Below are 25,373 nucleotides of genomic sequence, written 5' to 3' on the forward strand. Positions count from 1 at the left end.
TAATCTTCACTAGCATGAGTAAGCAACCCATTTCCCTTCAACTGTGATCTTCATAATTTCTGCTTGCCCTTCTAGCTAGATTTTGTGGGAATTAATCTAAAACAAAGTAAAGAGACTTTGAGATGTCTACCATTTTAGAAGCTTCATAAATAGCACAATGAAGCCATATATGTTCACAATGTACAGCAACCATAATACATTTTTAACTAACTTAACATAATGAACTAAAATATTTATGCATGTGAATACTATGAAAAATATTAAATGGGTAGAATGAAATTCAAGAATGATTTGTAGCAGAGGTTGGATTAACAACTAATAAAATGCTCTGGACAAAGTACTAGTTCTTTTGAAGGAAGCACCAGATCCAGTATTGGATTTCATACATTTTCAAATCTTACTTATAATTTGTTTTTATGCAAAATATTCTGTAGCTGCTATTTCTAAAATGAAAAAAAATAATAATGACTAGGCTTAATATATTTTAAAGTGTCGCTGATATTATATTTTTCAAAGAAATTATTAACTATCTGACTGACATATAACTATCACTGCTACCCATCTGAACATAGGTAGGTTTTCTATATTTGCTATAAAATTATGCCTTCATATCAGAGAAGGCAGAAAATTCCCTATGTACCAACTAATTTTAACTTATTCTAAAGTAAACAAGTGATTTTCTGGGATGTTTCAGAAGAGAATAAGTTTTTAGGCCAATCCTCCATAAGTCTTTGTTTAAAAAATACTGGCTTCGGGCAGACAATTTTAAAAGCCTCATGCACATTTCATCTGTCAAGACATTTCAAACATAGTACTAGTAATTATTCTGTAACTTACTAGAATATTTTTGAAATGTTACAACTTAGAAGAAATTTTTTAATTGTCTAAATTTAGAAAAGAAATTGCACACACAAATCTAAGACAGAAATCACCAGCATGTGCTATAACTAGTACTGCACAGCAATACTACTTATTTACAAAGAAAAAAAGGTGCAAAATTACCTCGGGACGAGCTTAGCCTGGAAAGTGATGAGCGCCGAAAGGATGGATAACCAAAGTAACTAATATCTTCTGAAAACATAGCATCAGCATCAATAATGACACTTGGGTGAGCAGAATGTATGTCAGCATCCAGAAGAGACATAAGATCCTCTATAAGAGGAGACAAGGATCTGAGGTAAATTATCAGCTACTTGAAAATAATCTAGAAAGACCATCAACACCATCACAAATCCACCAACAAAACTGATCTTTTCTTCCAATTCCCTAACATATAAACATTTTGCCTACTGCTCGCATTTCAATCAAACAAAATATCCTAGAATGCTAATCCAATGGTATGTACTGTATATCAACTGCCTACTTGCTGCTTCAAGCCATTAAGTCTAACCTCATCCTAAGAACTCAAGTATTAGACAAAGCTATGAACAGTTAAGCAATATAAAGAGAGACTAAATCGTTCCAGAAAACAGCATGTGAAATGCTTCCTTCAAAAGAAAAGAAAAAAGGAAGAAAGAACCTCTAATTTTATCTGAAACTAAGACAATTGTTACCTAAGCTGAAAAATGTCATTTTAATGGAGTCTACAGATGACTATGCAAAAATACATACACATATCTCCTGAAGAAAATATTTTATGAGACTACATTTACAGTATCAAGTTAACTGAACTATTGATAGGGCAGGAGAATGTCCCACTTTTGAATCACAATCTTGGCATAAAATCTCAGCTGTTGTTAGAACAAACAAATGCCCTTCTGGTAATAGCTTTTTTTTTCTGCCACTTTCTATTAAATTTAATTTCCAGCACGGTAAGAAATGCTGCCTAAACTGTCAGCAGGCACAGTTAAGTTTATCCAGTAAATCTCAAGCTTTATAAATTCAACACCTTGCATTTTAATAGACTCCTAACTAACAACTTGCCACACATAATCCACCTACAACAGACACTAGTTTATCCTTACTCACCTGTCGCTTTAATTCCATAGCCTCGCTATAACGTCATGTCCAATTCTTTTATTTCCCATTTCTTTTCTACCATAACTGAATTCTTAGCTGTCAAGTACTATCTGTCTGACTCCTACAAATAATCCCACTGAGATCATTATTCCATTCAAATAATCTGACCTTGATTTTTACAGATCAATATATAATATAAATATGTATGTCCCCTATTTTCCCATGTCCATCATTACTGTATTTCTTCCCAGAAACCATGTCCTATTGCCCTATTTTAAGAAAACACTGGTTTATGCAATCCTTTCAGCGTCCATCCAAGAATTACACCACAATGGAGCAGTACCTCAATAACTTTCCACTTCTCCACCTTTGGTATCCTATAGGAAATATATTGCGTTTCTGAATTACAAACTACAAGTAGCAACTAAGAGTAGGAAGATTTGCTTTTAAATACATCTTAGTTACTTTTCCACATCTAATTAATGAAAAAATCAATTACTTTTAAAAAACAGGTTAGAGGTATGTGAAGTTTCACAAAAGAAGAAACTCTAACCAATAGCATTTGATTCAGAAAATTTCCCACATATTAACTAAATGAAAAAATTGGATAATTTCCAGCACCTTAGTTCCTTTCTTCCTAATTTAAACTTCTGATCCGAGTACTGAATAATATAATTCAATTCCCTTTCCTACTGACCCTCCAAAGAAGTATTGGTTCTTGCTTTCCAGTAACTATTTAAAATGCTCAGTGAATCACATTAGAACATCATATTTCACAGCTATTACTTTTCTTATGCATTCATGCTCGGAGTCTGATTTACCCATTTTGAAACTGCAAAGCAAAATACTACAGCAATATTGTAACTATCATCTTAACTGCTAAGCAGGGTAAGATTTAGTTAGCTAATGAGTGGGTACCTTGAACTATCAGAGTTGTAAACTAGACTAAGAAGTTGGGGCAGAAAAATCCTAGAAGGCAGCAATAACAAACTATTCGGTGTTGTTGCCAAGACAATTACATGATCATTTCCACAGAGTCACCAGTAATCAAATGTGAGTTACAGCTTTTACTTTTACATGCATACAGAAAGGCAACCCACCAAATGTTTGCCCTCAATACTGTTAACAATATTGATAAGTTATAATTATAATGTTCCTTTCTTATGAACTAAACATCTTCAGAGTTGTTGTGGATCTCCAGGCTATAAAGCACTGGATATAGTGTAGCAGAATAAGGTAACTCTGACAAGATGGTGTTACATTGATTCTAGGCTGGGTTCAGGATCCAGATTGTAACTTGTTCCTTGACATGCCTATATTCCTCCTTAAGTAACACATTTTCAGCCCAGGGGGGCTTTTAAATCCAGCACAGATGCTACACAGCCATGTAACTATGGCAATTAGGTTTTTCATTCAGCTGATAAATCCTGAAGGAGGAAACCTAGATTTGGTTACTTGTGGGATGATAAGCTTAAGCAAGATTATAGTACACTCTACGTCGAACCATTGGGATGCTGCAGAAATTTCAGCTAGACTGGAATATAGAATCAAATATGCTAAAGGTTTTCTGTTTATGTTTCCACATTACTCTAACACTGAAACTGCTTTACTATTTGCTAATTGCTTTGGGGTACACTGAATGTCTATTTCCACAGGGCCATGTGTGCATTCTTTGGTCATGTCACACTCCACAAGACCAACAAGTTCAGGAAACAAGTACCATGTGACATACTGTAAAAACTGTAAAAACTGTAAAAACTGTAAAAACTGTAGACTAACATAAAAGAAATTTGAAAACTAAACTAAGTGATTCTCTCATACAATTTATATATAGTGTAATTAAGGCAAAGTTAGTTACTCCTAGTCTTTCTCTCATAATTCTCCATTCCTTTTCTCTAATGGCCTTGTTTCCTCCCTTAACTGTCTTGCTCCTCTATCTGTTAGATATTCCATCAAAGATATCAACCCCACCATATCCAGCTGAAAATGCAAATCAATTTGTTTCGTCCATTGCAGATACATATTATAGAACTAACAATCAGACAATAGTACCTCTCCCCAGTATTACATTTTAGGGTGGTGTTTAAAATGTAGTTAGACATCTCTATATATTGTTTTTAATAATAGTGCAATGTATATATTTACTGTGTCTTTGTGCCCAGAGCATAAGAAGGTAAGTAGCATATAAATCTTTTAAATAAGCAAATAGAATTCATATTATTCACTTTAATAAAAACTAGACTATCATTCATATAATATATATTAATTCACTATAATCTAAAATGTTTACTGCAATTTAACAAATAAACCAACCTTTTATTGCTTTCCTTTGTAATCTTACATATATGGGCAAGACATTTCACTCTATAAAAAGGTTGTACAAATTTATGTTGAGAACTAATTAATGATCCTATATTCTTATAAATTTTTAAGATGTATTCTTATAGTTTCCTTGAACTGTTGGCAAATTGAACTCTCACCAAGAACCTGGATAAGACATATATTGTATTATTTTTTTACATTCATTCAAAATTTAAGCTTTTTCATATAATAGGTATAGTTCTACCATTCAATTCCAGGATTGTTAAGAATCCAGATCAATTTCTCACTTCAACAGAAGAGAAATATGTAGCTGTGGAGTTCTTGGGGCTCTCTGAGCTTGGTTGTTTATTTGTAGAAATTTCATCACCTGACTAGGCAACATGATCAGTACTACTGAGTATGGGGATTGCTCCCTACTGTATATATACAGTAGTTATCTTAGCAATATTGGTGGAGGTATGGTTTTCTCCCTGGTAATTCCTTGATTGAGGTCTTGCTTTCTGCTTGACTGTTTGTCTGACGTGAGTCCCTGTTTATCTGGGTTCTGGTTGAAGGAGATGATGTGTTCTGATCTCTTTATTTTTTTAAGTTTTCTTAATTATTTACTTTTGTTAAATCTTCTCATTTTCTCACAACTCAAAAAATGAAAATATTGTCCTATTAGACAAAACAATAATCTTCTCTAAAAGGTTAGTTTTCCCTGATCTCGATCACTATGAAAATGTGATACATAGTCTTCCTTTTAACATCAAAATGAGACCAAGATTTCTCTTTTTACAACGAATTCTGTCCATGCTCAGAAATTCAAGACACTGTTAAGCAGGAAATATACAATAAACTAATTTAAAATGAGTTCATATTTCTCTGGATAAACGTTGCCCTCTATTTTTCTTCTTCCAAAATGAATTCCTCATTATATCTTTATATATGGCATTACCATTAAAAAAAATAAAATGTGCAGAACTGTATGACAGCATAGCTGCTCAGCTACCCCTGTGTTTTTAGGATTTTAGAAAGGTTTTTTTGGTTACATTTAGACTGAAGGGGAGAGTCACTAGCAAAGGGACTCAGACAAGTAATTTTCTCTTCCAGATCTGCAACTAGGAGTAATTCTAAATCTAATAAAACATGCTGAAAATCATTTTTTCTTCGTGATCTGAGAGGTATGTCCTGAATTCTACTTAGTGAAAACTAAAGAAAAAAGCACTGTAGGGTATATTTCCTCTGCCTTATGCATTATTTAGCATATGATATTCAAATGAAAAATCAAATTAATATCTCTGCACTAAAGTTGCTAAAGTGATATGATTTTGAAAATCATTTGGTAACAAATAGAGTTATACTGTAGCATTGATTGCAAGTTTAAAATGTTCTGGAAAAGAAAATTGGTCAATTCAGCAGGAACAGAATTATACTATTGTATAAGACTAATCACAGATTAGATTTAAATTGCCCATAAATTTGACCCTTGAGGTGGGGGGGGGGGTCAAACAAGCATTCAACTATCAAATAACTACTGCCTTAGAATTTAAACGTGTTTTAAATGATAATAAAATAGCTACTCTAAAGTTTTTTCTTTAATTACTATTTTGCCTCAGATGTGATACACATTTGCTACTGAATACTGCAGTCAGAATTAAAACGTTTTGTATAAGCCAAACAAAATAACAGCTTGGCATAACCATAAAACAGAATTGTGGAAATGCTTATGAGAATCAGAATCTTAACAATCAGCTAGCAAGGCTTTTAACAATTGCTTTTAAAAGAGCAATTTATTTCATATAGCTGTATTGATTTTTTTCCCACACAAATATTTTCTGACATTGACACAGCTTTGGCAATTCTCTTATAGCAGGAAAGCTTTCAAACTACAAACATGGTTTTAATTTCTCATTCTCACTGTACTGATTGTAATGCTCCATTTTAAATGTCATATTTTATTTTACTACTATAAGGTGTCACATATTAAACAGAACAGTAGGGTATAAATTTAATTATCATCATTTTCACTATCAGCGCCTTGTCAGTTAGGCTGACTTAGTTGCAGATTCATGTGTGAGTGAACATCTCTAACAAACTGTCTGTCACTAGTTTAGCCAAGTTTAGTGTGATGTGTAAATGTATATGTTATTAGTTTGTTATTAGCTTCATTCTCTGGCTTTTCCCAAAACCAGAATCCAGTGTTGACATGTCATGTTATCCCTGAGTAACATATTTCTTTCCCCACATTGTTTTCAAATATTATCAGCAGGTAACTCAAAGATGTGTTTATTATTACAGCAGCTATATTTATTTGTATAAGGATTTTTATTCCAATCTTTTAATTTTACACACTTAGGTGTAAAAAGAGTGGGCAACTATGGCTTTTTTATGACCTGTGGACTTTAACCGGCTCAGAAATTATGGGATTTGAAGTCGACAAATTGCAAAGTGGTCATAGTTGTCTACCCTGGCTGAGAAGAATATGTGAGTTGACATCAAGTATAAAAATCACTTTGACTTTCTTTTATTAAAATGAACAAAAACAGACTGAAAAACATCACTGCCAGTGTGAGCATATTAAATTACAAAGTGCTTTTTAATACTTCCTTTTTAAAACCAGCAGTCTATAAAATTCCATAAATAAATTATGTGCAACCAAGGCATTAAATTATGTATCTCTACCATGAGAAATAATAAATTGCCTTAAATTAAGATCTGTTCTACCATTCAACTTGCTGAACTGCAGGACACCATACAAACCAAACTGGTCTTAAATACAGCTTATTAGCAGCATCAATAAGGCCTATGGAATGCATTGCTGATTGTATGATTGTGTTTGTCACCACTACAGGGGGGGGGGGGTCTGGGGTTTTATATTGTTGATTTTTTTAATCGTATATATGCTACCTGGAGTTATAAATAAATAACTTTGGAAGCTAAAATACTTATTATAATGTTAATAAACTAAGAAAAAGGGCATTTCAACAAACATATGGATAAAAACATAAGAAATGGATGACTTACACAATTGACCCCAACATTTCTGCTGCTAAGCAAGACCGTTCTTGAGTGAATTTTACCCCATTTTACAACTTTTTTTATCACAGTTGTTAAGTGAATTGCTGCAGTTCTTAAATTGGTAACACAATCCTTAAGTGAATCTGGCTTCCCACTGACTTTGCTTGTCAGGATGCAAAAGATGATCACATGACACCGGGACACTGCAGCCCTCATAAATATGTGTCATGTTACCAAACATCTGAATTTGATCACATGACCATGGGGCTGCGGCAACAGTTGTAAGTGTGAAAAACAGTCATAAGTCACTTTTTTCAGTGCTACTGTAACTCCGAGTGGTTACTAAGTGAATTGTTTGTATGTTAAGGACTACCTATATAATAATTGATCAAAAGTAATATATTAACCAACTAGAAAACCACTAGTTAGTAGAATCAGTAGTAAAACAATAACATTCTAAACCTCACAGTAGCAATTCATATTTAGGTGTGTTATTTTTTGTTTTATTTAATCAAAGGGAATCTCAAGGCAACTCTCACATTGTTATTTAGTTATGGCTAAATACTACGCCATCAAAAAAAACACCTTTGTCTAATCATAACCACATTAATTTCTTCCCCAGGCATTTCTTATGCTTCAGAACTACTATTCCACTCATTTCTAAAAATGCAGTATTTAAACTGCAATAGATTTATTCTAAAAATATGAACATTAAGCTAATTCTCTGGTTATTGAAAGTAATATAAAAGTGCCTTCCAGCTTCTTGTTTTAGTATAATCTATTTACTTCAACAATTTCTGTTTTAACAAAGGTCTGCCTTAGAAAGTAATTGTGAAGAAATAAACAAGATATAAAGATTCATTTTTTTTCATGCAGTGTGCTTTGTTATTTATCTCTAAGACATACATAATCTGTGGCACAAAAACAATCATTAATTGTGGGTTGATTTATTATATCTCAAACTCCCAAACATTAACCTATGCAATAGTTACATGTTTTTGAACCAAGTTACTCAGGCTCTTTCTTGACTTTTTTTATATGTAAACATTAGAAACTTGTTTCAGTATGAATTGTTTAATAGAAACCTTTCAAAGTATACTGTAACTGTATCCATTAAGATACTCAAAATATGTACATTCTTATAACACAAAATTTCAAATTGAACAATAATACAGATGACCTCCAAAGACCCTTACATTTCATGATTCTGTGTGGTGTCTTCCTGCACTAGGCAGTATTTTAGACTATATGATTCCTAAGGTTCCTTTCAACTCTCATATTTTACATATTCACTCCAGTAGTAAAAGTAATAAAAAACTGGCCTGATTTTGCCTTACCTATTCTTTTCTTTCTTTCTTCCAAAACATGAATATTTTTAGAAGAGAATGTTAATTATTTATAAATATTGCAGAACGAATACCTACAAAACTCTTATAAGAGCTTAAAAAGATTTTTTTGAGAAAAATAAGAAAACATTTCCCACACAAACCTCCAGGAAGGTAGGATTCACTTGCTGTATCATCACCATCATCACCATCCTCATCATCACGACTCAACAAGTTGTTCACCGCAAGATTAACATCAAGATTCGTCCGTTGAAGCTCTCTGATAATTACACTTCTAGATTTTCCTTGTAAAACAACCTGTGCCTATACAAAACAGAATGCATACACACATTAAGCTGAGTACATGATTCTCAAGACAATTCGATTTACAAAAATAATATATTCCTGAGAAATTAAACTAAATACTACAAATAAGTTAAAAAGTAAATACAAGTTCTTAGTGCAATTAAAATTATGCAACAGAAAATGCAAGTGAACTGTGGCAAAGAGAATCTTAAATCTGCCAGATCCCTTCCTGAGAGTTCCACCTGTCCCTACTCTCTCTATCTAAATTCCAACATGTCTGATTGTGATTATTCTACAAATGAATGAATTCTACCCAGCCATGTAGTTAGCAGAATGGAGATGGAGAAGATTCAGATGAGAAGATTTCCCTATTCATTTTCATATAGAATCTGGACAAGGCATCAAACAAACAAAAAATCACTCTTCCTTAGTCTAGTTCAGGCTGTCAAACTCGCAACCCACAGGCCAGATGCGCCAGGTTTAGCAAAGGGGGAAAAAGTGGTGATATATCATGTGACGACACCGTGAAAACATGAGTTTGACACTCCTGATCTAGTTCTAGGGAATGCTTCAGGGTTTTTTAATCTTACACTTAATTTTCAGTTTTATTTGAGTTACCAACAAACAAGTTTAGAATGCATGGTGCTAGTATAAAACCCAACATTAGAGGAACAAATAAATTATTTTTATTTTAACAAAGGCACCAGATTAATAGCCTGAGAAAATAGTGTAGCTGCACAAAATGACAATAGAATGAAATTCTATACATATCACAAAACTAGAAATCATTAACTTGTAAGCATACTGCATACAAAGAGATAAAGTGATCAGAGAATGGGAGCAGATATAGAACTACACATTCTGCATGAAGTAGCACTAAAAAGAAATAAAAGTATTCCTTGCAAAGCTATCTAAAGCTTTTAAGCTTAGTATTCCTCTACTAAGCACATAACTTTAAAAATTATCATTGCCTTTTCTCTTACATTTGCAATTCAGCTTTTATTTATTTTTCTACTCTTTACTGTACTTATTTTATAAAATATTTTATATATTTTATAAAAATATTTCCAACTTTTCCATTAGTTCATTTTTATGGCAATTATTCTTTCCAAGAGGAATTACTGAGGCAAGGTAAGGATGCTGACTGCTGAAAATCAACATGCTTTTGGAAAGAAGATGAAGGGTGAATTCCAGTTCATTAAGAATTTTTAAAGTCTCTTTTACTGTAAATAGCCCAGTGTCACTTATGCAGTGACTTAAGAGGTAAAAGTAGTTGGGAAATATGCGAACGCTTGCCTCATTCTGAATCCTAAATATAAAGTTCTTTGTCTTAGATTTGCCATATACTCTTTATGACAAGATTGTATGACTATTTCAAACAATTCTGATATTATTGGATAAAAAATTAAAACAATTCAGATATTATTGGATAAAAAATTATTTAAAAGAATTGTGGAAGAATAAAATTGTGATGAAATTTATTTGGGCAAGGAAAAAAACAAGAATAAAAAATATATATTTACAAGATAATAAAAGCAGAGATGGATTTGGACTCCCTGCCTGGGAGATCTAATTATAAAGCGGCGGCATTAGTATGGATAAAAGATTGGATCAATCTAGGGAACAATAGAATTTTAAAATTGGAGGGCCACGATTTACAATTAGGGTGACACGCATACTTGTGGAACCTGAATAGCCAAAACAATTTATACGTTACTAGACATGTATTCCAAAAGTCATTAATTAAAATCTGGGCTGATATTAGAAGAAATCATTATACCAAAATTCTGAGGTGGTTTTCAACGATGGAGGCAATGTTCCACTTAAATACGATGGGTATCAGTAAAAAACTGAAGTACCATCAAATATTAGATAAAGAGGGAAGAATTAAAATGATACAGGAACCAAAGTATAAGGGATAGTCATTGATAATTGGTCATATTTCCAAGTAAAATTGAGATATAATAAAGACATAAAGGAATATGGAATTGAAGTAAAAGATACGCATTTAGTCAAAATACTCTCAAGTCCTGAGAAAAAGTTGATCTTTAAACTATATAATTATTTATTAGAATATGAAATGGCTAAGAGAATTGTGAAAGGACCTATGCTAGCTTGGGAAAAAAACTTTGGTTATAGTATAGAGTTGGAAGACTGAGAAGAAATCTGGCAAAAAAAATACTGTATTAGTTAAATCAGTAGCACGCAAGAAGAATCTGTATAAAATGATGTATAGATGGCAACTGGCACCCTCTAGTTTGGCCAAAATATTTCTGACAGCAAACTCATGCTGGTGGAAATGTAAAAGGAAATTTGGTACCTATTTTCATCTATGGTGGACTTGTCCTGAGATAAAGAAATATTGGTTAAAAATAAAGGAGTGGATAGAAGAAATTATAGTGTGTGGGCTGGAGTGGAAACTGGAACTGTTCTTGTTGAGAATGATTAAAGGGGCCTATACCCCTAAAGTAAGATATCTGACCATCCACCTATTAACAGCGGCACGGATCTCATTAGCACAATATTGGAAGAACCCAAATGTACCACAGATACATGTTGCTATTCAAAAAACGTATGAGTGTGCCCAATTGGAGAGGCTCACACTCAAAATTAATGGGAAGGAGGACACAATTATAGGATATGGGATAAATGGTACAACTGGGTAAATTGTAAAGGGAAAAAACATAAATGAACCCAAGAAACAAATTATATTCAGCTATCTATACGAAATGTATAAAAATAACAAAGGTGTTAAATCCTCTTTTCTCCTACATTGCTATTATTATCATTATATATTCATTATATCTTTCTATTTATTATCTAAAAAATTATGAATGTATTATTAATTAATAGTCATAAACCAACGAGAAGATTAGTAAAGTATTGTGAGTTGTTTAGTGATTAAGATGTGATAGTAAATGGAAATGTCAGAAGAATCAGCAATGACTATTAGGACATATCAAATTCGATATCAAATGTAAAGAGGAATGTGTTGTGTATACGCTATTGGTTTTGTATTTTTTAAATTTGTATGTTTTTAATTCTTGTAAATAAAGTTTATTTTAAAAAAAATTAAAAAAGAGTGTATGATTACAATAGCAATTATCTCTCAGAATACTTAGTAAGAAGTTATTTTCAAAAGCTTGAGTGATAAGTTCTGTTATTGTCAAGCAAAACTAATGGACATACCCTGAAAAATATTCAGCAACTAGCCTATTTTTCAATCCTTTCCATTTCTGTCAATGGAAATTTCTTATTTTCAAAAGTATGCATTTTATATTCTTAAGAAAATGTTTAAAGTTCAGATATCTAGGTTTAGATTGTTATTATCTCTTATAGTTTGTTATTTGGACAGAATGACTTCCAAATAGTGAACTATTTTTTTTCTAAAACAGAAATGCTGTCTGTCATCAAGTAACTAAATTGATTTCAATTCATACTAAATATCAGTTCTTGAACTTACAACCTATTACATGTCAGATTAAGGGAGAACAACTGATAAGCATATGCTGCATATCAAACTAAAAGAAAATGGTAGGCAGGCAAAAGAAACTGAAGTCCCCCCCCTCTCTGAGACAGAGAGGGAGGGTGGAAGAGAGAGGGAAGGAGAGGGAGAGATAATGGAAGTAGTTTAAAAACAATTCACTGACACAACTAATTTCTTTGTCATAGAAATCTCAAGTAATTCGTCCTCAGCAAGATTCATACCTGTGAAATGAGTTCTTCTGGGATAACAGATGCTGGAATCACTGGTTGTGGTTGACTACCTAGGAGACCAGATCCTCTGTCACGTCCAGTTCGAATAACTCGTGTTTGCCTTCGTGAATCTCTAGCTCCAGCTGATGATCTACCAGATGATCCTCCCCCACTTCCTCCCACACCAGAGCTCCATCGACTTCTGAGAAAAAAAATTAAAAGCAAAGGATCAATGTTTTTGAATTATTTTTAAAGTGATTATGTATCTGAACTGAACTGTTCCCTATCCATGAGATAGTTAATTCATGTTAATTCTGCAGTTTTGCAAAAGTTAGAAACCCTGCAACAGATTGTTTTTCCTTTGCTATCCCCCATATCTTCTCTGAGCACCAAGGGTTCCAATTCTGTAATTTGCTCAAAGCAACACTATACAACATCCATCCATCCACCGGACAATATGATTAGCCTTTCACTTGCAGATGTGACACAGACTTTTATAATTAGAATATCAATCTACAAATAATTTAAAAACAATTACTTTAAATATAACATGCTTAAACTTTTACCACATTAAGTATTTTTTAGGCATCGATATTAAGAAATCTCACATTATTTCAGGAACATTCTTTTTTTTCCCTAAAAGATCAGTGATTGTTTTAAAATGTTTAGGAGTAAAAATGTAAAAAAAACATTGATGTTAGCCAGGTTTCATTTTAAATTGTTTTTACTAGCAGAACACATGCAAGATTATACTAGCAGCTGTTCACAACCACTATCTTTAAAATTGAGTGATCTATTCTAGAACAATACAACAACAGAAGTTAAAAATATTCAAATGATTCTAGTTAGAATTCTAATTAGAAATGCTATCATGGATCATTTATAAATCATGCTAGCTTTATTCAACCAAAAAAAGCAGCAATAAATCAGAACACAAAGCAACACGTATCTTCAAATATTTCTCCTAAAATGCTTTTTAATGTTTTAATGCTTTCCAAGTGTATTTTTAATACTGGTATTGCATGGAAAAATATGCAGGACATATATTCATCTAAAATACTTACCACTATTGAAGAAAAAAAATCTAACCTACCTGTAATAGCAGTAGCCTAATTTGAAAATTAAAGTACAGGTAGTCTGCAAATTATGACTATAATTGGGACCAGAACTTCTGTTGTTAAGTAAGGTTGTGGTTACTAAATCATGCTCGCTTTTTTATAAGCTTTTTTGCCATGCTGACTGAATTACTGCAGCAAACAACACAGGTGTTAAACAAATCCATTTTCTCCCATTGACTTTGCTTATTGGAAGCTGGCGGAGAAGGTTGCAAATCGCAATCACGTGACCCCGGGACTCTGCAATCATCAGAAATACATGCAGGTTGCCAAGCACCTGAATTTTGATCATGTGATTGTGGGGATGCTGCAACAATCATAAGTTCGAGGACCATTTGTAAGTCACTGTTTTCAGTGCCATTATAATTTTGAAAGGTGGTTAAATGAATGGTTGTAAGTCGAGGACTACTTGTAGATTAAATATTTCTTCAAAATCTAAGTTTAACTGATGAAATATAACATCGTTCTTAGTAGCATTTAAAGAAAACTACCTAAACCATTGCTGCATTGGAATGATCTTCACACATATGGAGATGATGTTATGCGTATTCACACATAACCAAGGTAACCTTTTATAACCATGGTATACAAACACGTTGCAGCCTCAACCCTATCAAAACTTACCCAAGGGTGTTGCCTGCCAGTCTGCCCAGAGTTTCAGAACCAGACAGAAACCATGGGGAATCACTAGTCCTGCCTGGCCTGGATGTCCTTCCTGCCCCTGAGCCACTGCTCAACTTTGAACTGAAAGTAAAAGATGGTAGATCAGTCACAATACAATCCCAAATGGGTTAAAAACAAGCCCTGGAATCCCAGGTTTAAATTCTCAGGGACTTAGTCTGGTAACACACCAGCTTAAGCAACACCCTTGGGGAATCTTCCAAATTTAGCTAAAGGTTATGACAGTCTAACAGGGACCAAGGACAAGCATGCCAAGCATGCCAATATAGTTCTTTTATCAGAAAATGTTTTATTACAAAAGTAGCATTAACTCTCATGGTGAAACTATTGTGGATGTGTTCAAATGAATTACTATGTGTTAAGACTATAAATTAACATAATCAAATTTTAAACTTCTGCTTTTAATCCCAGATTTGAATTAATGTTAACATTCCTATATCCGTTTAAAAACTCAGATAAAAATGTGGATCCAGAAAACATATCCTGGCAAGAGGTAATATCAAAAATGAAAATATGTCAATTCAATTCTATTAAGACTATTCAATTCAACAGTCAATGTTGGTTAGAACATCTAAATTTGTTTTAATATTTATGATTTCTCTTATTATTTATATGCAAATAGATTAGAATTTTAATATCTATAAAATCATCATCAGAAAGGAACATCAAAATATTTCTTTTTAATTCTTCCATGTTTATTTTCAATTCTGTTAACAATCCAAGTGAGTAACATTTAAAAACAAAGTGGATTAAAGTATTTGATACTTGTTACAAATCAGAACAAAAATAATTCTTACCCATCACTGTTATCAGGTTTACCCAATTCTAATCTGTCTGGCTGAACTAAAAAGCCAATTCTGCAGACTCTACCATCCTAAAATTGAAGGAAAAAAGTGTCTATTAAACATTATGCTTAAATTGCATTATTACCATTTTTAGCAATTATTAAGTTGGTCTAACCTTAACTATACAATATTTTAATTGCCTAATGTATGCAATTTACCTCAAGAAGAAATGCAGCATGATTTGGTCCCACTACACACTGTTTAATTGTTGCCTGTTCCAATACATTCAAAGGAGGATGGCTGAAAAAGAAAAAGAAAAAAAGAAAAATCCCATGAATGAGACACTCTTGCTTTAAGAAATGAAAGTAGCGGCTTGCGATATAACATGAATTGCTATCTCAAAACTTATTTTCACTTGTTACATTTAAAAAACAAAGACAACTCTCTATAAAGGTTTCTTCACCTTTATACATAAATACATAAAAGTGAACTGTTGACTTTGGGATGTATTGATTAGAATATTTGTTTATTGGAAGAAGGAAACTATGATATACAATATAGGATAGAGGAGTTGGTAATTGCTATGATTGCAACCGCTGCAAAAAAGATTGCTTCTTTAGATATCTTTTTCTTGCTTTATTATTCACTTTTTTTTAGAATCTTCTTCTATTTTTTTATGTTTCTGTAATTTTTAAAATTTGTGTAAATTTTTTAGATAAAAATTATTTTTTAAAAAAGAAAACTATAGTTATTTTTTATTTGAAGTAGTATGTCAAATAAATATTTTTAGCTGAACAACTCGATGAAGAAAATACCTATTTTAAATAAAGGGATATCACTATCACCTTGTGTTTAGTCTTATTTATTTTTTACAAACATAAATCTTCATTTGTTACAGAGGAATTCAATGTATCACAAATATCTATATATCCACATACAGAATGAAAAAGCTTTTGAGATACAGTGGCTACAGGTCATATTATGGCAGTCCATTTTTAGATCTACTGAAACCAGTCAAACCAAGCCTTTGCTTTCCAAGTTGTAATCAGCCTGAGATCCAATGAAGAGTTTAATACAAACATACAGCCACATGGGTACACACACCTGCTTCTCCTTCATCCCTCAGTGCCGAGCCAATTAGGCAGCTGAGTGGAAAAATATGCTTGAAGATACCAAATTTACAAATTCAGAATTGCAACAAAGAAAGATTCCTCACCTATTTAAGTTGTACTTGTTGAGCTTTTCTGAAACTTCTCTTAACCTGTAAGAGGAAACAATGCATATTTTAGCAAATATAAGCATGCATTAATCAAACACATTTTGTGTATTTTCTGAAACCTTACAAGTAGTCCTCGATTTATGGCAACATTCTCTAATTGAAATCTAACAATTCCATCACTCTCTATTGCACTTGTTAACCAAATATCATAGGTAATCATTAGTTTCCAAAGCTGCCCAAAGCAAGTTGTGGCATCCTTTCGAAGAAGTTCTGAAGTTAGCACAACTTTATGAAAACAGCACCTCCTTAACAAGAGGCTCAGGGACCATATGTAGAATATTTTCCAGGGAAACTGGGTCTAAAAAGGAAGACAGCAAAGGGAGCCAGGCACTTCTTCTTCAGCCATGGTGGCTGGGCATGAAGGAGAAAGTTTGGTACAGTAAACTGGAAGGGAAGGCAAGTGGGGAGTGAACCAATGCTGGTGCTTTCTGAGGAACAAATGAGTGCTGGTGCTTACTGGGACAGCCACACGGTTCTGGAGCTGCTTGCTATCTCTCAAGGGAGGGGGCAGGCAGCCGAAAGGGTATAGATGGGGAGGGGGAAGAGATAGTTGGGTGAAGGGAGTTGCAGTGGGGCTACCAAGCACCTGAATTGTAATCACATGATTACAGGAGCACTGCAATGGCCATAACTTCAAGCATGATTTGTATATCCGTTTTTAATATCAAATGTTCGCTGAATGAAAAGTCGTAAGTCAAGGTCTACCTGTATTAGGCAGAACTGCAGCTTAACAGGTATCCTGGTAACAAAATCAGAACAAATCACACATACTAAGTAACGTTTATATAGTGCACATCAATATATACACATCAATCATTCCCTTTCAGAGCAAGGAATTTTCTGCAAAGCACAAAAAAGAATTACAAGGTAGCCAGCTAAATAAATTAAAATGTAAGAAAAAAAATAGTTAAAATCAGGTTACACAAGCAACTTTTCTATACCAATTTATCCTTGCTTCTATCATATCCATGCATTGCTTCATACACTGCTCGTATTCTTCTTTTGACATTAATTCTTTGCCCACTACAGATTACATACAATGTACTACACTTCTGATAAGCATTTATACATCCTAAATTTTCTATATATATTTTTATCCTTATATAAATCCTATGCTATATTCTAATACATAATTTTGTGAAAAATTAGAACTATATTTACAGATCCCTCACATCCCGAATATAAACTGTTTCAACTCCTTCCCTCAAAACGACACCATAGAGCACTTCATGCCAGAACAACTAGATACAAGAACAGTTTTTCCCCAAAGCCATCACTCTGCTAAACAAATAATTCCTTCAACACTGTTCAACTATTTACAAAGTCTGCATTACTATTACTGTTAATCTTCTCATCACTCCTTATCACCCATCCCCTCCCACTTGTGACTGTATGACTGTAACTTTGTCGCTTGTATCCTTACGATTTATATTGACTGTTTCCTAGTATGATTTGATTGCTTATTGTACCCTATGACTATCATTAAGTGTTGTACCTTATGATTCTTGACTAGGTGAATATATCTTTTATTTTATGTATACGGACAATATCTGCACCAAGACAAATTCCTTGGGTGTCCAATCACACTTGGCCAATAAAGAATTCTATTCTATTCTATTCTATTCTATTCTATTCTATTCTATTCTATTCTATTCTATATATTCCATTTTCATCATCAAACACAATTACTCTGGTCTTCAATAAATTATTTTCTAGGCATAAGCTCTGTTTTATACCATACAATCTAATATTACTGCAAATCATTCAGCTACTCAGCCAACAAAACATCTCAAAAGTCACAAACATTTTTATGTATTTATCCCTATATATATAAAACAGTCAAGGAGATACTGCACAACCAAATCTTATTTTCTGCTCAATGCTGAAATTATCTGCTAAGCGTTCCATTTATTAACAGGTGTTCTCTAGTTCAGCAGCCCCCAACCTTTTGGGTACCAGGGACCAGTTCCGTGGAGAGAGGTTTTTCCGGGGAACAGAGGGTCGTGGTTTCATGTGCTGCTTGCATCCCATGGATGGGGTTTCGCTTGTTTTCGTGGCCGTTTCTGGCATGCTGTGGACTGGTGATGGTCCACAGACTGGAGGTTGGGGACTTCTGCTCTAGTTCCATTATATCACTCTTACTGCGTTCACCATTAAATTAGAAATATAAATGTTAGATCAAATTTACTCAGAACTAAATAAATACATTTTGTGAGAATGTTCTACAGGTAAATAAGAACCCATTGGGAGAGAGGCTGCTGAAGCTAACACCAGTTTTTAGCTGTCTCTGCAGGACTAGGTTGTTGAACATCTCTGCCCAAAGATGTCAACATCCTGCTCCCTGAACTACAGGATCTATTACCCTGAAACAGCAGACCTGCTATCAAAGGAGACTCCCTTAGGATGGGAAAATATAGTACTATGTATGCTAGCCGAGGACTTCTGTTTTCTACCTAGTAAAGCACCTGTGTCTCCTCTAAGGAACTGGATCTGATATTTTCAATTCCAGTTTATTTCTTCCTTCCAAACAGTCTTTTTTACAAGCACAGAATTTAGTTATTTTTCATTTTCACTAACTTTCTATCGTAAGGTTTACTATGCAGAATTTGCAATACAAATTCTCCCCCCTCCTCCCTTTCAATTTACTTTTATTTCATCTGACTGAATGAAGAGCTTTTGAGTTCTTAAAAGCTTACACATTTTATGACCTCTGAATCAATCTACTCAATCTCAACTGAGGAAAAAATAAAAGTTACAAGATATTGGAATTTAACTACATTTATAGTAGAGTTATTTGCTATTTATGCCGCTTATATGACTGTTCACTTGCCCCTGTGACACTGTGGAGTGAACAATGAATGTCAAACAATCATAAATAATCAAACACAATTAAAGCAACATATATAATACTTGCATGTTTCACAATCTATATTAGTTGTTGAAGACAGCCTTAACCAGCATTCTAGTGCACTGGCCAGGGGAAGAACCACGTCTTAGCACCTTACAAAAGACCAGCAAGGTCACTGTAATCTGAATCTCAGGAGATGCTCTTGCATAGAACAGCTTTCCCAATCTTTTCAGTTCAGCGGACCAGCAGAGACAACGGCAAGGGGGATAGTGGTATGGGAGTGGTTTTGCTTGCACACGTGCCACTTTCACAAATGCAGCTTCGCATGCACTCACCCACCACTTCCACGGTCCAGTTCCAAACGGGCTGCAGCCTGGCATAGTATAAGAGAATAACAGAAAGGTTCTTGGAGGTCTTCTAGTCCAAACCCTAGCTCAAGCAGAAGACCCTATTACATTTCAGACAAGTGGTTGTCCAATCTCTTCTTAAAAACCTCAAACGATGGAGCATCCACAACTTCTGAAGGCAAGCCATTCTATTAATTAATTGTTCTCATTGTCGGGAAATTTCTCTCTATTTCTGGATTTCTCCTTGATTAGTTTCCATCTATTGCTTCTTGTCCTGCCTTCAGGTGCTTTGGAGAATAGGCTGACCCCGCTCTTCTTTGTAGCAGCCCCTTAGGTACTGGAACACTGCTATCATGTCACCTCTAGTCTTAGAGTAGATGCAGTGATAGAGGAGGCCTGTTTCCTGGGCTTCATCAGATTAGCCTACCCACCCTGTCAAATCTCATAGGACAGGCAGAAATAACTGGAGACAGGTTATCCTGCAAATAACATGGCACTGGTCATGACAGCATTTTGAATTGCACCCAGAAGTCCAATAGAAAACACTGTATCTTGCCAAATAGAGATATTAAGACCTATCAAGGCACACCAGTAACTACTGAAATTCTGGATCAGTTGTAGCTTCAAGGACAGCCACAGACCACACTAATTCAGATGGAAGACAAAAAATAAATCAGTAGATAGTCCTCAACTCACAACCACAATTTGGATCTGAAATTTCACAAGTTGTGGTTGTAAGTCAAGGAGGCCGTGTGACCGGACCTGCTTTTTCAACTGTTTTTATGACAGTTGCTACGTGAATCCATTGTCCCAGAACTATGTTTTTTTGCTGTCACAAAGTCACAAAAAGTCCTGTTACTGCAGGACGCTGCAACATGTCATAAATACAAGTCAGCTGCCAAACACCCAACATGCAGTCATGTGATCAGGGAAGGTGACATTTTATGACAGCTGGAAGTGCTTTATGGGCATAAATACCCTCTCTGAAACTGTCATAACTTTGAACGGTTGTTAAATAACTAGTCATAAGTTGAGAACATAAGAGTTCCTGATCTAAGAATGGGTGCAATTGACACACAAGATGGATATGCACACACTTCTCCTTGCTACCTGCTCTTTGAGCAGGAACCCAGGGTATGGTGGATCCCATCTGGGAAAATGCTACCCTAGTAAAAAAACCAAAAAAAAAGGGGGGGGGGGTAAGGCCCAGGTCTGGAAGTCTGTCTTACTAGTTTCAATCTATGCCTCCCATCCAGACTCATAGAGCCCCCTGAATAACGCAACACGTTTTTAGGCAAAACTTAAGATTTCGTTTTAGAATAACTTTATTGTCACTTTAAATGTACACTAATCGGCATACAATAAAATAAAATTTCATTGCATATGGCTCTCAAAAGGTCACCACCTCCAATATATACTACATAAACATAAATAAATACATAATACATACATAATTATGTGCAATTTTAAGTGCTGGCTTTAAACTATAATGCCTTATATGACTTGGCAAATAGAATTGACCAGTGAACTCCATGGGAAAAACTGCTGGCAATTATAGACACCTTACAAAACAGAGGGGGGAGGGGGAGGCCTCCCATTTTATGGAACTGTCCTCCAGAGAAAGTATGGATAGTCACAATCTTGCGGATCTTCCAAAAGCTGGTTAAAGGAAAGTTATTCTGAAAAAAAATTTAATGGATGCAGAGCCTGTGAAATGTAATTAAAGTACCATTTTAAATTAAATTAATAATAATGTTTTATGATTTTACTCTTTTAGTTTATATTGTTGCATTTGGGATGTTTTTATCTTGCAGCAGCTCAAATATTTAATAAATAAATACACAAGTATTAATACAATGGAGACATTTAGGCTTTTCCTGGACTAAGTCATGTCACAAAATTTAGAGGCTACGATGAAAGAACCATTAATACTAAATTTAACAAGATTTCTGAGATTCTCTCAAATTTCTCCCAGGTCACTGTCAAAGTTACTCAGTCAAGGCATGCAACTTAAAATTTCTGATTCAGCCAATGATAAGCTAAATGAGAATATAAAATAAATACAAACATTTCTCAATATCTAACAAAAGCCTAGTATATTACCATAAATGAAAATAAGTTAGAAAACAGGAAAACAAGAGGCACCGAGCTGCAGTAGATTGGATCAAAACTATATGGTACCAAAACTATATGGTATTAATGAGAAAATCTAACATTGAGTAGACCAAATCAATATTTGTTGCTTGAAAATAATTGACAGAATAATTGAGTATTAACTGGTCAAATTTTAGCCTTGTGGGCTTATTACTTTTAGAATAAAAGTGGGCAAAAGCTAGTAAGCAATAAGGAACAGAGAAGCATTTAACATAACCACAAAAAATGCAATATTTCTAACCAAATTAGAAGTACTTAGAAAAGATTCTTAAAGAACAGCAGCGATTAATATGAGGGCTCTGCTTTTATTACATAAAACAAAATAGTATTTCAGGATTCCCGTTAAAGTGTCTCTCCCAATATTAGTGGACCACTCATACTTATAACATAAAAGGATATAACTTTTGAAAAACGCCTATTTTAAGATATTTTAATTCCTTAAACTTTTTTTAAGTGCAACCAACTCACAAGAATATGACTCTGATAAAAACAAAGTGTGCTGTCAATTGCTTTACTGAAGATTCAAAAAGAAATGCTCTTATTATTCACTTACAGTACACTCTGACCAGGGGTGGGATTCTACAGGTTCGCATCTATTCGCTAGAACCGGTTGTTAACATTCTAAGCAGTTCGGAGAACCGGTTGTTAGAAGAAATTACTGGCCTAATCCTGTAAGGAAGACAGGAAGGAAACATTCTGGTGTTGCTTACAGAAACTGCCTTTCCGTTAACTTTTATTACATTCTTGGCAGGACTAGACTTCCTGTCTTTGGAACTTCTCTGGAGTTTTTTTCCCCTCCTTTGCTGGTACTTTGCTTGTGTGGAGTGACCATTCAAAGTTACAATGGCACTGAAAAAAGTGACTTATGACCATTTTTTACACATACAACCGTTGCAGCATCCCCACAGTCATGAGAGTCCAGGCAAGGAGATGCGTGCCTCGATGTGAGTGATGTTGAGTTGGCCATGCCCAGCCAGTCACATGACCACCAAACCCTGTCCACCAACTAAGCCACGCCCACAGAACCAGTTGTTAAAAAATTTGAATCCCACCCCTGACTCTGACGTAATAAATACCATTATCAAAACAGTCTATTTTTAATATTCAAATTTTCCCCATAGCTATTTAACAGGATGTAGAGGGGAGAAGAGAAACAATAGTCAGTTTCAAAAATGATTCAGAATTTGACTAGTTTCTAGAAACCTATTGTATGAAAGCTAGGCTAAGAAACACAAGTCCAGAAAAATTTATGTCATACTGATGAATAACCTGATAACTCCAGTGACTTGAGCAATTCCAAAGATCTATTCCAAAGTTTAGCAAGTTATCCACTGAGGGACAGACTGTTCTATGGTAGCTCCAATTAGAAACACCTTTAAGAAAGTCCACTTTAGTACTTATCTGATTATTTTCAGCACTGTGCAAGAACCAGTTTTTTCTCTTACACCTTACACCCACTTTTGCTGTTTGTTTTTGAGCAATTTTACCACTAATCCAGATTTGAGTTATATCATTTTTAATCCTTGTCTTTAACAGCTATATTTTACTTTACTTTAATGAGAATTATGGGTTTTTTAAAAGAAACATTTAGGACAATATAAGCAATTATGTCCCTCATAACCCCCACCTATGGTTATCCAGGTTGTGGCTGAGGTGAGGGTCTGGAAACTGCAACAACCCTGCCTTCTGTTATCGTGGAATTAGTACCATTTACGGGAAAATATTACAATTTCATTTACTCGTATTGGTCACACCTAAGAGCCTAAGAAGACAAGTAGAAGAAATCAAAATTTTAAGGAATTTGCTATTTTCAAGAAATAATGCATAATAAACTCTTTACAAAAACTAATTATTTTATTTTATGCAGCTTCAAGCAAAATATCTTATCTACAAGTTTACAATTTGTCATGCTACATTAAATGTTTTGCTCTAGTTCAGGGGTCTCCAACATTGGCAACTTTAAGACTTGTGGACTTCAACTGCCAGAATTCCTCAGCCAGCTCTGGGAGTTGAAGTCCATAAGTCTTAAATTTGCCAAGATTGGAGATCCCTGCTCTAGTTTCCTTCCCATTCAGAAGAGATATTCATGACATGGGGAAAATTGTCTACTACCCCACACATGGGTAGGAATTGAAAGATTCTTTTTTTCACTGCATTTATAAAATGTTCCATGCTTTTCCAAAATAAATCAAAATAATAAGTACAGCCTTTATTACCAAATGGAGAATTGCATTACAGAATGATGCCTGTAATGCAGAGAGCAGCAATAAATCCTGATTCTGTGATTCTTGAGTTGAGGGAAAGAAAATGTAATTTTAATGACTATGAAGCCATTGAAAATTAATGGATCATAGTCATATCGAAAGCCTTGAAAACAATAATAAAGTACTAAAAGACCCATTTTAATATTCTGATCAGGATCACACAAAACACTAAGTTGTAAAATAAACCCATCACATCATCACTTAGCATTATGTGTTAACTCAGCCATGTGTCGGGTGGTGGTTTTTTTAGTTTTGGATGTCACAATGAAATAAAAATATTGGCAAAATATAAAAGTTTGGAAGATAACTACATGAAGATTGAAGATTAATCATACAGCAAACAAAAATAGACATTTTCCAAGTCAATGTGGTTCCCATTTACTTATCTACTCATTATGCCAAGTGAAAGGCACACTTTCAAGCCATATCCATACACAGCTTAAAAACATGAATATCAGCTAGAGTACAGACACATAAAAAAATTAATGCAAAGTATTTTCAATATATCTTCAGCACTTTTATTGCATTTTAAAAACAATGGAAATTCTGATGTAATAAATTGAGCCATATCAATTAAACTGGATAATTTCAAAGTTATAATTTTTGTTAGATGACTATTATTAAAAGTGTGATATGTCTACATATTGAATTCCCAATTTCTTGAGGTAGAAAGGCAAATAGGGTAATTATATTTAAATATGGACCAATGTATCTTTGAAGAGAGAGGAAAAGACATATAACATTATGTTCTCCATATATTTCAAATAATTATAGCAGCAATCCTGCAAAGACTACAAACAGTAACACATATTCAATGTGGATTACATCATTTATTTTAAATATTTCTATAGCTGCATAGGCTATAAGGTTATAAGGCAGCTTATAACTCAGTAATAATGAATGGATGGAGAGAGAGAGAGACAGAGAGAGCGAGAGGGAGAAACCCAGAAAACCAAAACAAAAAAGTTGGTGCTAGAACCACACTCCACTGATGTAACCTGTCACATTCTCACCCTGCTCTGACCTCACCCAGTGCCTGGGAGAAGATTCAAGTCTTAAATGCTCTCCGAAAGATTAAAAGAGTAGTGGGTTCTTCAAATGTCATGTGAAGGGTATTCCACAGAGGCTGCAATGGAAAAGTCACACTTCTGAAGACCCACAAGGTGACAGTCTTTAAGATAAGATCCTTGGAACCTACCTACTCTGTCTGCTTTGGTGGGACAAGTAGAGACCCTAGGGGAAAGAGTTAGGGAGAAGCAGTCCTGCAGTCCTTTTCCCATGTATATATAGTT

General features: G+C 34.2%; 1 protein-coding gene across 10 annotated transcripts in view; it reads right to left on the reverse strand.

The window, feature by feature from the left end:
• UBR5 (ubiquitin protein ligase E3 component n-recognin 5) overlaps nt 1-25,373 on the reverse strand; it is a 79,114-nt gene that overhangs the window by 50,852 nt on the left and 2,889 nt on the right. For 8 of the 10 annotated variants that reach the window (XM_087931567.1, XM_026703510.2, XM_026703511.2 and 5 more), the window contains exons 2-8: nt 16,406-16,450; nt 15,408-15,489; nt 15,202-15,278; nt 14,348-14,467; nt 12,621-12,810; nt 8,771-8,930; nt 1,003-1,152 (exon numbers count right to left, since the gene is read on the reverse strand). In XM_087931567.1, coding sequence (XP_087787693.1) covers nt 1,003-1,152; nt 8,771-8,930; nt 12,621-12,810; nt 14,348-14,467; nt 15,202-15,278; nt 15,408-15,489; nt 16,406-16,450 — 824 coding nt within the window. The remainder of the gene's footprint in view (nt 1-1,002; nt 1,153-8,770; nt 8,931-12,620; nt 12,811-14,347; nt 14,468-15,201; nt 15,279-15,407; nt 15,490-16,405; nt 16,451-25,373) is intronic. The other 2 variants (XM_026703513.2, XM_087931571.1) reach the window with 1 other exon arrangement.

The sequence above is a fragment of the Pseudonaja textilis genome, chromosome 3 (genome assembly GCF_049901715.1).
Source record: "Pseudonaja textilis isolate UNSWEBS1 chromosome 3, rPseTex1.2, whole genome shotgun sequence".
Lineage (NCBI taxonomy): Eukaryota > Metazoa > Chordata > Lepidosauria > Squamata > Elapidae > Pseudonaja > Pseudonaja textilis.